General features: G+C 41.0%; 1 protein-coding gene across 1 annotated transcript in view; it reads right to left on the reverse strand.

The window, feature by feature from the left end:
* ASAP1 (ArfGAP with SH3 domain, ankyrin repeat and PH domain 1) overlaps positions 1-16,247 on the reverse strand; it is a 353,144-nt gene that overhangs the window by 135,112 nt on the left and 201,785 nt on the right. Inside the window, 1 exon segment of the mRNA XM_032610031.1 lies at positions 11,092-11,164. Coding sequence (XP_032465922.1) covers positions 11,092-11,164 — 73 coding nt within the window.

A 16,247-nucleotide genomic window follows, 5' to 3' on the forward strand; every position in this document is an offset into this window, starting at 1 on the left:
AAAGAAACTACAGATAATCATTAACCTGAATCCTTAAACAGTAAATAGGCTTAGCGAGAAGGACTGAAAAACACAAATGGGGTTACACATCTGTGCCTTTAACTGATGAGATTTAACTTAGAAGATCTGAAAGAAAAAGAGAGAGAGAGGGCCCCCATTCCACTCAATGAGCATGTGTCCCTGGAGCGGGAAGGGCTCCTACAGGAATGCCGATACTATGTAAAAACACTGCATGTTATATTTTAAGTGTACTTTACAGGCCATCCAAGGATTTTCAAGGCTTATTTTGACCCCATAGGTTACTTTCCATTCATGCAGACTTTAAAATCTAACTTCAAATAAAGTGTGCCTATAGGTAACTATATTTTACTTTGCAATAAAACTGTAAGCTCAAGAGTACAGAAATCACTTGTTTTTATTACTTTTATCACCTTTTACTTACCCCGTTCATCTTATTACCCACTCACCTCTCTGGCACTTAATAGTTTTGACTGAAAAATGAAATGCCAATTTTCAACTCCGCTAACCTCAGTTGAAGGTATACCTTCAACTCTTCAACTCTTAAGTCACTTGTCATGATCTGTCATCCATTATCTATTTATTTAAGTCCAAATGCCCTAAAACATAGTAACCACCTGTGAGCCAAGAGTGTTCTGTCAATCCCTTCCAGCTATATGCTCAATACGTGCTTAATAAATGAATTGCTCATATATAGTTTTTATAATTAAAGGCCTGCAGTTGATAACGTGACAGAGTAACTTGTACCAGGCTAATGCTCCCGTCATTAACATTGATAAACGATGGACAAAATATAAAAAATAACAACCATTGGAAGCCACTGGAGAGCAAGCAAAGGCATGAAGAAACAGGCAGGGATACTTTACCCTTCAAGGAAGGGAACGATTCTGGGGAAGAGCATCTTTAACTGACTTTTCTCCTGCTGGCAGACCTCAGTCCATGCTGGGCAAGGAGAACAGAACTCCAGCAGAAAGCGGCATCTCACTGAGCTAAGATGTCAGAGGTCAGGATTGCGTTAGCAGCTGGAAATTGAGTGGGGGGATCTTAGAAAGGTGCAAGTCAGAGAAAGGAGAGCCCGCACATCCGTATATGCTCTCCCTTCAAACCCTTAGGCTGATCCTGAACTGCACATGCATGAATGCTATTCCAAGAAGCCCCGTGGAAAACGGCACCTTAGACTCAGTTGTTTTCAGCCACTTCCCAATGCGGAGAAAAGGATGGAATTCAAGTCCTACAAAGTTAGCAGGGCTTGGTGAACACTGTGGGCTGAAGTTCCACAGGACCATGCCGTAGGGGTCCAGAGAATGGAACAGGACTAAGGGCTATAGCCTAGGAGTATGAGCAAAACTACAATAAACTCACCCTAAGAAAGCCTTTTACAGGACCAGGGTGATGGCGACCACCAGCAACTTCACTGTGTACTAAAAGAAACACACTTCATAGAAAGGTAACAATCCAGCGTCTCTATAGCATATAGTTCACCACGTCTACCATGCAAACAGAAACTATTGGACACGCAAAGAAACAGAAGACATGTAGCCAAAAATCAAGAGAGAAACGTCAAGAGAAACAGAACCACAGATGACAACCCAGATGTTGGATTTAGTATGTAACAACTTCAAAAATAAACATTACAAATATATTCAAGAATCTACAGGAAAAGTTGGACAAAATGGGTGTAGAGATGAGGAACTTCAGAGGAGATAAAAATTCTACAAAAGGACTAAATGGAATCCAAGGACTAAAAACTACAGTATTGAAATAAAAAATTAATTGGGTGAGACTAATAGCAGACTGAAAAGCAGACTGCAGAAGAAAGAAGCAGTAAACTTGAAGACAGGTAAGTAGAAATTACCCTAACTGAAACACAAAGAGTATAAAGGCCAAAAATAAACAAATAAGAGTCTTAATGACCTGTGGTGACAATATCTAATACAAATGTTACTGGAATCTCAGAAAGATAAAAGAATATAAGAATAATAATCTGAAGAAATACTGGCTAAAAATTTTTCCAGTTTTGATTAATTTTTTTGCAATTAACTGTAATTATAATTATCACTGATTACTATGTCCCAGTACCGCATTAAATATTTTATATATGTTTCCCAATTTTCACAAAGTAGGCACCACTGCCCCATTTTAGGAATGAGAAAACTGAAGCTTGAAGCGGGGTGGGGGGCAAGGTGAAGCATCTTGCACTTATCTCCATGGTAGTGGATCTAAGATGACAAACTATGTTTGTCCCTAATCTCTCCCCACGATTTCAGAAAGCCTCAAGTTGATGAGGATGAAGGTAACCACCAGCACCACCATTACTGGGTCTGAATCACACATGTTATGCTTCACAACAGTCCAATGAGGTAGAAACTATCTTTCCATTTTCAGAAATGAAGAACCAATTGCTTGAAGTGTTCTCTGTCCACAGGTTCCCGGCCACCAATCAGGGGCTAAATCAGCATTTGATCCCTAACCTGTCTGAACTAACCCACAATAAATTAATGAGGGTGTGCAGCACGCATGTTCAGCCTATGTAAGAGAATATATATATATATATATATATATATATATATATATATATATATTTTTTTTTTTTTTTTTTTTTTTTTTTTTTTGCGGTATGCAGGCCTCTCACTGCTGTGGCCTCTCCCGTTGTGGAGCACAGGCTCCGGACGCACAGGCTCAGCGGCCATGGCTCACGGGCCCAGCCGCTCCGCGGCATGTGGGATCTTCCCGGACCGGGGCACGAACCCACGTCCCCTGCATCGGCAGGTGGACTCTCAACCACTGCGCCACCAGGGAAGCCCAAGCATATATTATTTTAAGAGCATTGTTGTTCATATATAAATCATGCTAATTACAAAGGACATAGTAATAGGAGCGAGCTTGGAGAAATACTTTCTGGGTCGTCCTAAATTCCAGCTCTAGTTTGTATCTGAAGTAATAAAACTGCTCCTTTTCTAACTGGCCCATCTGGCACTTTCAGGCTACAGGATTACTGCTTGTTTCACTCGTCTGTCTCTCTTCACATGTGAGGTACTCCAGAGCGGTGTGCCCACAAGTCTTGCGCCCCACTGTATCCTCAGTGCCCCATTCCGGGTCCGCACTCACCTCTGACAGTTAATAATCCGGCAATTCTGGCTCAGCAGCTTTGGGATCATGAAGAACTAAGTTTCAAAACTTGTAGCTACTGACGAGCTGTAATTTAAGTAATGTAAGCCAGGTTTAAACTTAAGCTTACTAGCTGTGTCAGTAATTTAAACCAGGTTCCTTCACCCCTAAATTGGGGATGATAATGTCTTCCATGCAGGACTGTTGAGATGATTAAGTGACAACAGGCACCTGGCATATAGTAGGCACTCAACAAATGGTGGCTATAATTTATTACTTCTATCAAAATTGGACCATTAAGGTACAGAAACATGTTTTTTATAGTCACCTTTAACAGACTATTTTTGCTTTAAGAAAACCCCAAACTACTGGTTGTGGAATGAGTGCTCCCAATTTCATTTAAAATGAGTTACTTTCTCATGAAGCATGCTCCCATAAATTGCAAGCAAACATTATAAAATATTAATTCATTTTAAAAGTGAGAACACTCATTCCAGACCAGCAAAACGGAGGAAGTGCATACATACGCGCACACACACGCGCCCCAGACAGCCTCTGATTTCAAGTCACAGAGTGTTTCAGCCTTGAATACAAAAATTGTCAATTCCCAAAGAGCCTGGAGTTATAAGATTATTCTGGAAAGAGACTTCAATTTTCTAAAGGCAGTTGAAAAAATCCCTCTGGTTTTATCCCCACATAATTTGAGGAGTAATACTCTCTCCTGGATAAGTATACCCCCTTTTGGAAAAGCATCCTTCCTTGACCATTCTGAAGGAACCCATCATTTTGATTTGTTTTCATCTCTTAAGAAGTAATGATGGATCCACAAGAATGCAAAATGCCTTGAAGGCCCAAAGTAATTTGTTTAGACTTTGCTTAAATCACTACAACCACCACCAAGAGTATTTACAGTATTTCTATCTAAAGCCTTCTACTTCTGATGGCTTAGATTTATTTATTTACTTATTTATTTATAACAAGCTCACTTTAATTCAAAAATTGTTTTTAAAAAAGATCAGATTTTCATCCACAAACTTGGAAAACAGCAAAAAGGAGAAAACTTTCTAAACACAGACTATGTTCTCTGTATACCTCTTGACATTCTTTCCATTAAAGTTCTAATCTATTTTATCTCTATTCATCCTTGTTAAGAAAACTTTTCTTCCCACTGAAAACCAAAGGATTAAAAATACCATTACAATTAAGACTCTAAACTTAATTACCAACTCTACTTAGAATTCACTTCACACTATACCTTTAAATTTGAAAAAATGTTAACTAAAAAAGTAGCTGAAGTGAAATTACTTGGATGTAAAAACATTCCCTTCCTGTACACTGATGAATTCAGCACTTTACCTTTAAAATCTTAGATTTCGTCATATACAATGAGCTATTTCTTAAAATAAATTATCAAAATGAAAATTTGGGGTGAACACCACACTTCAATTTTGCTTTAAATAACACAAATGTTCTTGTAAAACCACTCACTACGTAATTCTAACTGAAAATGAAAGGGGAATAAAAGAGAAGGCAGTGAGAAAGCCAAGGGCTTCCTTTCCTGACGTGAAAAGGCTATGGAACCATTTATGACAATCCAGCTGTATTTCAGAAATATCATATACTTGTAATCAAATTACATACCACTGTCATTTTTTTATTCGCTAAAATTAAAGGATTTAAGAATCCAAACTTTCAGACTAACAATGTTACAGAGATTTCTAATGGGCACCATGTGTCACTAATAAGCTAAAATGTATTCCAAATATATCTTGGCATAAATTTTAAGGAAGCCACATATAGTAATAAATCACACATTTTGATTTGTGCAAAAAACTTTATTATTTTTTCAATCACAGAAAAAGCCCCAGTAGCAGGAATATCCTGGGTCTTTACTGCCAAGGAAAAGTGTACATGTGTGTGTGTTTAGATAATAATAGTATATCTGTTCAAAAAGATTAACGAATTCAACTCAACTAAGTCATTTGATAGAAGAACAAATCTGGTACCCCCATGCTTACAATGAACCACATGACTCTTCCATTTTACAGAAGTATAGGGTGTATCGCTTTCTTTTTCAACAGCACTGAGATGCAGTAAGCTCTTTTTTCTCTAGAGACACACACTGACCTACACTGGACCCACCACATGCATACACATGCCCTTGCTCTCAGGGGCAGAAATCCTATGACTGCCAGCCCTACCTCTACTGTTCTGACCTCAGGTCTCACTCAAAGACGGAGAGCAAGATGCCAGCTAGGGCTGCAGTCACCTGAAGGTTTGGGGCTAGCAGATGCTCTTTAGTGGTGGTTTTGGGCGGAAGATCTCTCTCCACAGGGCTGCTTGAGTGTCCTCACAACATGGTGGCTGGCTTCCTCCAAAACAAATGAAGGGGTTGGGGGGACCTAGGTGGAAGCCATCTCTTTTATGAACTGGCCTTGGAAATCACACGGCATCACTGCTATTACATTCTCTTCATTAGAGGAGAGTTGTAAGTCTGGCATACATTCAAGACAAAGAGAATTAGGCTCCCTCTTTTGAAAGAAAAAGTCCCAGAGAATTGCAACATACTTTAAAACCTCTAAGATGTTCAAGAAACTACTAGCTGTTTTAAACATATATCGGGGGAGAGACGAGGAAGGAGGGAAGGAACACATTCACCAAGAAGAACTTTCTAAATGACAATATATTTCACAGTTTAATATTGTTAAGACTTCGAAACTTAGAAACAACACAGGAAAACTGAATGGCTTGGAAAATTTCCCCTTGATCCAAGTAGCTCACAGAATTCAGTTTTTTTTCTGTTTTTTAAAATCTCCTCATACACAGTGGGAACAAGTAAGAGAAAGAGACAAATTCCCAAAGCCATTTCAAACTAAAGGGCTTGAAGGGAGATAATTTGTTTTTCCAATGAAATTTCTCTTATTATACCACTTACTAATTAATACTGACAAAGCTTATGTACAAAAATAATAAATACATTTTAAGAGTAAAGACCTTTCACCATTCTCCACCATCTTTCAAATCATTCTGGGGAGGTGGGTGGTTGGTATTCTCAAACTAGAAATATAGAAACGCTTCTTAAATTTCTAAAGAACATCAGACGGGTTTTGTGTCATAAGCACTGTGAGAAAACAAGAAAATTATGAAAACACACTGGGAAACAGATACCAGGGTTCAGCCTCTTGTGGCTTCTTTGGAAGAGGCCAAAAAGCCCTTGGACGGGAATGACCTGGATTCCACTGAGCATGTGTCATGGAAAGATCTGCAACATCACTGTTTTACTCATCTTGCTATTTTTTAAGAATTAACTGTCACAGTGCTGCCCACACCGGCTGATCAAAAACCTGGGTACACTGCAATCACTGGTGACTGCAGAAACCCTATCAGGCCCCAGCAGTCGCTGAGATCTGAGTTCACCCCCACACTTCCAGGGCACAGGAATGACACCTGCCATTGTGGCCCCTATCTGGGAACCACAAAGTCATCCCACGGATTACACTGCTGGGAGGGTACATGTGATGGATTCATTCATGAATATTCATGACTAGTGAATATTTAACAGCCATTGACAGAAAGCTTCCTGGGGACCCATCCAGCTGATAAGCGGCAATTCATTCCATGCTTGTTGAGCCCTGGACAAGTGTCAGGTAGAAGACACGTCCACAGCCGCCGCAAACAGCAAAGCTGGAGTCAGCTAGGCTCTCCTTCCATTCCTTGCTAGCTGTGGCATCCTGGACAACACAGTCTGGCTCTTTATGCTTCGGCTTCATCATCTATAAACTGGAGATAATGGTAGACTTACCTCAAAGGCTTGATGGGCTTATCTTAGTACAGCATGTACACCCAATGAATGTCATGTCCTCCAGAGACATTCCCCTTAGTATGCTCCTCAAACTACATCAGATTTCTTCTTTGTACCCGGCAAGCTTTCCTCCGTAGTACTTGCCAGTTTCTAACTCTAGCTACTTTCCAGCTTGATGATCTGATTAACCGCTCTCTCTCCCACAGGACTTTTAAAATTATCATAAAGGCAGAGATTCTGTCTGATTTGTCTAATATACCCAACACCCAGAACAGTAGCATGTAATAGGTGCTCAATAAATATTTGCTAAGCTAACAAACTAGGTTGGCAAATTCACAAAATAATACAAAGATGAAACAGCCCTCATCAAGGAGTTCCCAGGCCACTGATGCAGTCCTCAACTCTAGCTGCATTTAGAGTCACCTGGGGAGTAATACTCTTGTAATCCCACTACTGGACCCTACTCTGGAGCTACTCTTGGAGTGTGAGGGCTCGGGGAATCCTTGTTTTTGTATTCTAAGAGCTCTTCAGGTGATTTTATTTTATTACTTTATTTTTAGGTTGCATGGCGCAGGTTGTGGGATCTTAGTTCCCCGACCAGGGACTGAACCTGTGCCCTTGGCAGTGAAAGTGTGGAGTCTACTCACTGGACCACCAGGAAATTCCCTCTTCAGATGATTTTAATGAAAAGCCAGGATTGAGACTCACTGGTCTAATGCAAGAGAGACAGGCTAACAATTACAATACTACGGGATGTGTGCTCTACAGCCACAGAACTTCCTGTGATGATGGAGATACCCTGTGTCTGCACCCCCCAATGTTGTAGCCACAGTCACACATGACTACTGAGGACTCAAAATGTGGCTACTGAGATGGAGGGCCTGAACTTTAAATTTTATTTTAATTAATTTAAATTTAAAAAGCCATGTGCAATTGGCTAGTGCAGACCTAGGGCAAAGTACACACAACAACCCTGAATCCAGGTTTCAAAGGGGAAACCTTTGGGGGGGGATTCGAAGCTCAGTCAGCTGCGGTCCCCCCCAACCACAGGAGAGTAGCATCTGGGAGAGGAAACGGCAGCCAAACTCTGCACTCACCCCCACTTCAACTCTCCACCTTACATACACACAGGGACAACCTCTCCCCACTGCCACGTCCAGGACAGCTGGGACCAAGGAAATGCTTTAAAGAAGCACATTCCCAAGTACAAGAGCCTTTGTGTGAGCTGCTGAACGACGTGGTCATTGAGGCCAAGGCAAGAAATGTGTCTTGAGTAAGGACACTTGGAAAAGAAAGTCACATGGAGCCCCGAGCAGAGTAAATGTGGCAGCACCTCACAGCTGTAAATCAGAAGTCTCCCTCTGTGACTCACAGGCAGAAACCATACCATTATGGAGAACTGACATTTATTCCTTAGGCAGATAATGGCTCATTAAGCTCTTTATAAAATCAGACTGGTCCAACATTATTTGCAGAAAGACTGAATTAATATAGAGAAAGCACCCATGCTATTGACCTACCTGCCATTTTTTCTCATCTGCTATGTGTTAAGCACGGACTGCGTGGCAGGCAGTGTGTCAGGGGCCTTAAATATTCCCTCATTTTGTCCATACAATACCCTGTAAATTAGATATTATTTTCTCATTTTATGGTGAGGCAATTTAAGACTCATGGAAGTCATTATTTACTTATTTATTTATTTACTTACTTATTTAGTTATTTATTTTGGCTGCACCAGGTCTTAGTTGCAGCACGCGGGATCTTCGTTGCGTGCAGCATGAGGACTTCTTCCTCAACCTGGGATCGAACCTGGGCCCCCTGCATTGGGAGTGTGGGGTCTTACGCACTGGACCACCAGGGAAGTCCAAGACTCATGGAAGTTAAATAATTTACTTTAACAAGTAGTGACAAAGCTAGGATTTAAACTTAGATCTATGCTACACCTAAGTTTCTTTTTTATAAAGTCTGTCTAGTATTCTATTATATAGATATACTATTGTTTATTTAACAAATCTCCATTTTCTGTTTTACCAAATCACAGTCAATGCTTCAATGAACCTACTTGTATATAAAGCATAACACACACACATACATATAGAGAAGTACATAAATCCTAAGTGTAGCATTTGATGAATTATCAAAAAGTAGACTTATCTATGTAATACCTTCCAAATTAAGAAACAGAACAATACCAGCACCTCAGAAGCCCCTTGTGCCATCTTCCAGTTATTTAACCCACTCACATCCCCTATTAAGGGCTACCACCTCATTGGAGTTCATTAGAAGGAAGCTAAGACATAGGTTATAAGTTAGGTGTATAATCTAGGCCAAGACTTAAAGCACCATTTGGTCACTACATAACCAGACAAATATCATTTACCTACCTTGATTAGAAGTTAGTGTTTTATTGGATATAAAGCAATTAGAGACACGTCTCCAGGAACCAGGGTACAAAATGTGTTAATTAGGATTACAGAGTGCCCTAAGCCTGGGGCTTTAATGAAGAAAAGAGACAACTGATTCCCAGCTCTGACAAGAGGAGGAGGACCAGGAAATACCCTATGATTTTATCACAAGAGTGAGTATAAATGTAAATAAAATATAAAACATATAAATGTATTGCATTTACTGAACTGCCATGAGGTGGTAAGACTTTTACAGATATTAACTACTTAAATCCCTTCAACAACCCTGTAATATCACGATCCCCGTTTTACTTTTTATTTATTTATTTATTTTAACATCTTTATTGGAGTATAATTGCTTTACAATGGTATGTTAGTTTCTGCTTTATAACAAAGTATCCCCATATCTCCTCCCTCTTGCGTCTCCCTCCCTCCCACCCTCCCTATCCCACCTCTCTAGGTGGTCACAAAGCACCCAGTTGATCTCCCTGTGCTATGCGGCCGCTTCCCACTAGCTATCTACCTTACGTTTGGTAGTGTATATATGTCCACGCCACTCTCTCACTTTGTCACAGCTTACCCTTCCCCCTCCCCGTATCCTCAAGTCCATTCTCTAGTAGGTCTGAATAAAGATTCCCGTCTGTCTTCCCCCTAGGTTCTTCATGACCTTTTTTTTTCTTAGATTCCATATATATGTGTTAGCATACGGTATTTGTTTTTCTCTTTCTGACTTACTTCACTCTGTATGACAGACTCTAGGTCCATCCACCTCACTACAAATAACTCAATTTCGTTTCTTTTTATGGCTGAGTAATATTCGATCCCCGTTTTAGAGAGAAGATGGAGGTTCAAAAAAGTGAAGTAACCAGCTCAAGGTCACGCTGCTGGTTAGAGGGAGAGAAAGGGTGCAAACCCACAAGCATACAACCTCAGAGCATGCCCTTTCCATTGTACGCCACTGCCTTCCCTTCCCAGGTGTTCTGTTACAGACAACTGATCTCTTAGAGACCTGGCCTCTGGGAAAGCGAGCTGGTATTGCAATACCAATAACAAAAGATGTGAGTCAGAGACCTTGAAACTCATTTTATGTTTGCAGGCCTCTCCCTCCCTGGGGCACTGGAACCTACCATTTCTTGTGGTTACCTACTGTTTATCTTAATTCGGTTTACTTCTTCTAATCCACTGACAACATACTTTTCTCTCCAAGACGACAAAGTCTCTGACCAAAGCTAAAACATTTGGTGACACAGGTTACCTGGCCTGCCCTGAGCCAGATGCAAAGACTCGAGTTGGCAGGTCTGTCCAGGTCTCTCCCTTTAGCCTCGTCCTCATGTGTCCCCTAACTTTCACCCCACGCCTGTCACCAATACGGATTTTCAAATGTGTACAGGTACACTTCCGATGGAAAAGATCCTCATGTGTTTAACTGAGGCCACCGAATTACAGTCTGACCAACCACACAAAGAGAATTTTACATATCTCCTATGTCACTTGTGGCAAAATTACCTATAACTCTTCCGAAGTTTTGCACTGTGTAATAAAACCCACTGCAACTAATGTTTTTCCTTCTTTTTACTTGGGAAGCAGTAACAGGTTTGGACTGACAGAAGAGACAGAAAAAAAGAGAAAAACTGGATTTCTTTGACTTACTTGTTTTTCCATTTGTATCAAGTCTTCCAGAAACTTAGCATCTAACAAATAACAAAAAACTGCAGACAATATATGTAATTGGTGTTATCTGCGTTGGTAAGTACTTACCTTGACCGGAATTATATATTGCTTTTACAGACTTCTTAACTTTCTGTAAGGCTGTTCTATCTTGGTCTAGAGCCTAGAAGAGAAAAATGGGGGGGGGGGGGGGGAAGATGTTGGAAAACTTGGTAAGTTAAAAAAAAAAGGAACTAAAGAAAAAGAAAATCTCATTCATAACTGTATTTGTTGTGCTGGGCACTGCAGCAACAGCAAACTGGTATATTTATCAACAATGAACCCCTTCAGAGACACGAAGTGCGCCCAGGATTTGAGTAGTTATATTTTGGGGATAAATACGGTCATTCCACAAGCTCAACGTTGGGTGAAATGGATAAGCTGGTAGTCAGTCGGTGACCGTGCTAAGCTATGCACAGGAAAGAAAATATAAGATACCTAAGATCTGATTCTTTCACTCGGAGAGTTTACAACCTGGGAAGGGAGAAGGGCCAACATATGACATGGATGACACCTTCCCAGGGAACAAAACACATCTTATCACCTAATGGTAATTTCAGCCAGAAAGAAAACATTTAAGGGAGTGGGATAAGCAAGAGTGACCCCGAAGAGCTTCTCAAGCTTTTAAACTTGAGGATTCCTTTTAGTTAAAAAAAAAAAAATTTTTTTAATGACATAATGCCGCGTGTATTTAAAACATTCTGTTTATTAAAAAAGCACAACATGAGAAATGCTACCATGATGCAGGTAATGCTTGTACATGACTTCTTAGGTGATGAATCAACACATCTCCAGTGATCTACAAGGCAGGGGTGAGGGGGCTGTTTCTGGGGGACTGTCACTCCTGATTCTTGTCCCAGGTGCTGGATACACAACTGGGTTTCGTTTGTGAAAATCCATCAAACCCCGCACTTAGGATATGTACTCTTTTGTATGTGTGTATTACACTTCAAAAACAAGTCAATGTAGACATACTCATGGCACGCTGACCTAGCTTCTTAGAATAAATTCAAGCCCCTCTCTGCTTTCCCAAGGTCCACGGTCCATTCACAGTCTGGGAACCCCTGGAGGGTGGGTCAAGATTTGGAGGGCAGGAGCAATAGCAGCAATAAAAATAAACCAGTATAATAAAGTTTAAAAACATGCAATGTGCACTCACAACCTTTACATCATCTAAACCTCAAGACTTCAGATGAGTGAACGGAAGCCCACGGAGGGTAAGTACTTGCTCTCTGCAGGGTACGGGGGGAGCTGCAGGGGGCAAGGTGATGGCAGTAGGCATCTGTTATTCCCCTTCTTCAAAATGGGCTTTCCTGCCACTCTAAACATGGGGTTCACTGGGCGCTGCCCCTTTCCTTTGGCTCCTGTTCTCTGAGCACCCATGACTGGCCAGGTGAGCAGGGCCCATGCTGGGCTCAGTCCTGCCTAGGATTTCTGAGCTTGGGATCCGGGATCATAACATGCAGCCCCTTTCTGATGATGCGAGCCTGGGGGCCACCAGGGGTTCTGTTTCTAGCTGTGTGGAAGAGTCTGGCCAGACAGGATGATGTTAACCGAGACGAAGCACCAGAAACAAGAGGTGGAGGGGGTCCTGGTGGCAGCTGAGTCCTTGCTCCCAGCTGTCCCCAAGTCTATATCACTGCCAACCTTCCTGTAGACTGAGTACATGGGACAATAAATTCCTTTTGTCAGAAGCTAGTTGAAGTTGGGATTCTATCACTTGCAACCACAAGTCCTAAGTGACACAAGAACTAAAGTTTACTGAGCACTTACTACACCAGGCATAAGCTTGTAGAGAAGATGTACCAAATAGATATCTTATCTCTTTGAGTTACATCTTTACAAAAATCCTGTGAAGTAGCATCCATATTTTTCAGCTAAGGAAATGTGATAGGTCTTCAATAAATATCTGTAGGAAAGGAGGGAGGGAGGGAGGGAGGGAAATATTTACTAACTTGCTCAAAGTCACAAAGCCAGAAAGTGCTAAAATCACATTTTACACTAATGTCTCCCGAATCCCAAATCTAATGGGATGCTGGGATAAAAACCAGCGTTTTGCAGACTGTGGATTAACGCTATTTCTACCTTGCCCATCACTCACTTTCCACTTCCACAACTTTTTTCACAGCCACGCCCCATCTGCACTTCTTTATAATTAACATTTTCCTTTAAAGTCATTCACTTTTTTTTTCCATTCACATCTTTTTAAAAAATTTAAATATACTCTAAAGAGCTGGCTCACTCAACATTAACAGGAGATACCCTAAAAATGACTATGTGCCTCTAACTACATAAAATGCTCATCTGTCCACTACCTCAAATCACCTCATCTAATGCCAGTGAAACTGCATATCACATTTAAGGACACAATGTTTTAGGACACAGCTCCAGAGGAAGAGACAAAGTTTGAGTAATTTCAAAGATCTGAGGTTTGTACATCAGAGGACAGAATGAAGATAACTAACATTTTAATAAATGCTTAGTCATAAACGTGCTGAGATTTACATAGATTATCTCACTTAATTCTTACAAAATCCCTACGAAATAAGTACTGTTACTGGATTCATTTTATAGATGAGGAAACAGAGGCTTAGAAAGTGTAACTTGCCCAGGTGGCAGAGTAGGAATTTGAACCCAGTTCTTCACAGTAAAACTCCACCTCCAGATCCCTACCCAGTTCTGCATTCCAATGGTATCTGTGAAGAACTGAAACTAAAAGCCGTCTCATCTTAAGAGGGCAATATCCACGAGTTTTCAGAGAAAAATCTGTGTTAAGAAACTACAAGACATTTAGGTTGCTAGGAGACTGGGAGGGAAAGACAGTAATGCAAATAAGCACTCATTTTAAGAGATGGGATCCAAAGGGTTTATCCTTTGCTGAACCGCTTTTGTGGTAAGGATATTTTAAAAAATAATTCTAGTAACAGCCACCATTTATTTTTTATGTACATATTTCTGCCATCTTTTTTTCTGATGAAAACCCCTGGGCTTTAGGGAAGTGAAACAACCTGCCAGTTGTCACACATCAGGTAAGAGAAGAACCAGCCTATGCTTTTTCAAACAAGCCACCTAAAAATCCATCGCAGAAGGCACGCTCATGTTTCTCCTAGATCTTACGATTTTTAAATAATTTTCGAGAAAGGCAAAAAGATCTCCTTCTGGAAGAAAATAACCTATCAGCTCAGCTTTGGGGAGTCATGACCACTGAAGGATGATTCTACTACTGGTAGAGAAATTAATGAGTGGGCTTTAATGTCCATGCACATTTAGAGTTAATGACTCCAAATGAGCAAAGGGCTGGAAAAGATTTCAGCCGTAACATTTTACGAGACCAGTTATCTGCTTCCTTTTTGCAGGAGGGAAAGTCTCCGAAATTTATGTTGAATTTTTACCAACCTGTCTATAGAACTAATAGGATGTAAGGTTCAGGTAAAGGTTATTAATGACATTCACATTAGACAGCCACCAAGCCACCATTATGTCCGTGTGACACTTCTCTTTTTACACTCTACTATTTGGCCATGGGCAAAAAGCAGCTGAGTAAAATGCAGTTTTAAGAACTCCGTGTTTAAGAGAGCAGGGAACACTGTCCTTCAATCAAACAATGCTCCCTCCAGAAAGAACACGTCTAAACAGGCTATAGAGCGCCATTCTCTCGACAGCCAGACAAGCAACACCTGCAGTGACATCTTTTGAAATGTCCTATATGTGAAACTACATAAAGCTAAGAGAAAAGTGGCGGATGCATGGGCTACAAAATTATCCTACCTCTCAACCCGTTAAAAGTTGTTAAAATATGTGCCTGCGTTTCTAAGCATGCATCTGAAGGTGAACAACTCAAAAGCGTATGCGTTTGTGAGAGGAGAGAGGGAGGGGAAGGAGGATGAATGAACCACGACAGGAGTCCAGGAGAATATGCTCATCTCTAACAGTCGAATAACACCTCCCCCACCTAGAACTTTGCAACACGGCAACTTCCCCTTCCCTGCATTACTAAAGAGCAGGGCCGTTAACCTAGAAAAGCACTTCCCATCTTTATATGGAGACATATTACTTTTGTTTCATGTACAATCCTAACAAGCTTGGGCGTCTGAATACACAGAGAAGACACAGGGTACTGCAAATTAGAGAGAGATTGCTGGAGAAACCGCACCAACAGAAGCTGGCCACCAGAGGATTCAGAAAGATTATACAAACCGGACATAAGAATGCAAAAACTCCTTAAGAATCAGAGGCCGTTCAGGGTAGGACGTGGAGCCTTTCGTCCCACTCCAGGCCGAGCAGCATCCCTGGGTCACAGCGGAGTGCAAACAACACATGTTCTCAGAGATGCACAGGCACCCAGCCACGCCCGTGTCAAGCACAGGGCATCTGCACTAGCTGATCCCTCTGCCTGGAGCGCTCGGCCCTAACCTCTTCAGACGATGGGCTCTTTCTTCTTACCCAGGCCTCAGAACAAAAGCCCCTTCCTCCGAAAGGCCTTTTATGGTCAACCTAAAGCAGCACACCCTCCTGCTTCCCACTCTCTCATATACCTCACACTAGATATTCCAGAGCACTACACACCCCGAAATGATCCTGTTCATGACCTGTTTACCATAATGGTATTTATCTCCCTCCACTGGAAGAATGAAAGCTCTATGGAGACAGGGGCCCTGCAGAACCTGTTCATGGCTGAATTCCCATTTCCTGTGCTTGGCAGATGGCAGATGTTCAAAAAATGTTTATGAAATGAAGTAACAAACGATGAAGAAATGAATTCCTCAGTATTCTCAGCTCCCCAAATAGGAAAGGATGCAATGCAAGACTTGCCTTGCAAATGGCTGAATAAAGTTCTGAATTCAGAAAACATGGCCCTCTGTAATTCCTCCCGATTGTTCTGAACAGCCAACGTTTAAATGTATGTGTTAAATAAATGTGTGTGTGACACATGTATGAGGCATATGACCACACAGTACCATGAGTAATGGTTTAACAGGACAGACAGAACTTACACATTTTAAGTTAGTTTTGTACCTTAGAATAGTTATTCTGGCAACTTCCTTAAAAAATTTTTATTAGAATATAGTACCCCTACATTAAATGAGCAGTGGCAATACGACTGTTAATGTTAAGATTTTCTATTTCAGAATTACTTTCTAAGGCTAGGCACCTTCTTGTCAATATACTCAAATGGGAAAAATGTGTTTTATTTTAGGTAGATGTGA

The sequence above is a fragment of the Phocoena sinus genome, chromosome 17 (genome assembly GCF_008692025.1).
Source record: "Phocoena sinus isolate mPhoSin1 chromosome 17, mPhoSin1.pri, whole genome shotgun sequence".
In the NCBI taxonomy this organism is placed as follows: Eukaryota; Metazoa; Chordata; class Mammalia; order Artiodactyla; family Phocoenidae; genus Phocoena; species Phocoena sinus.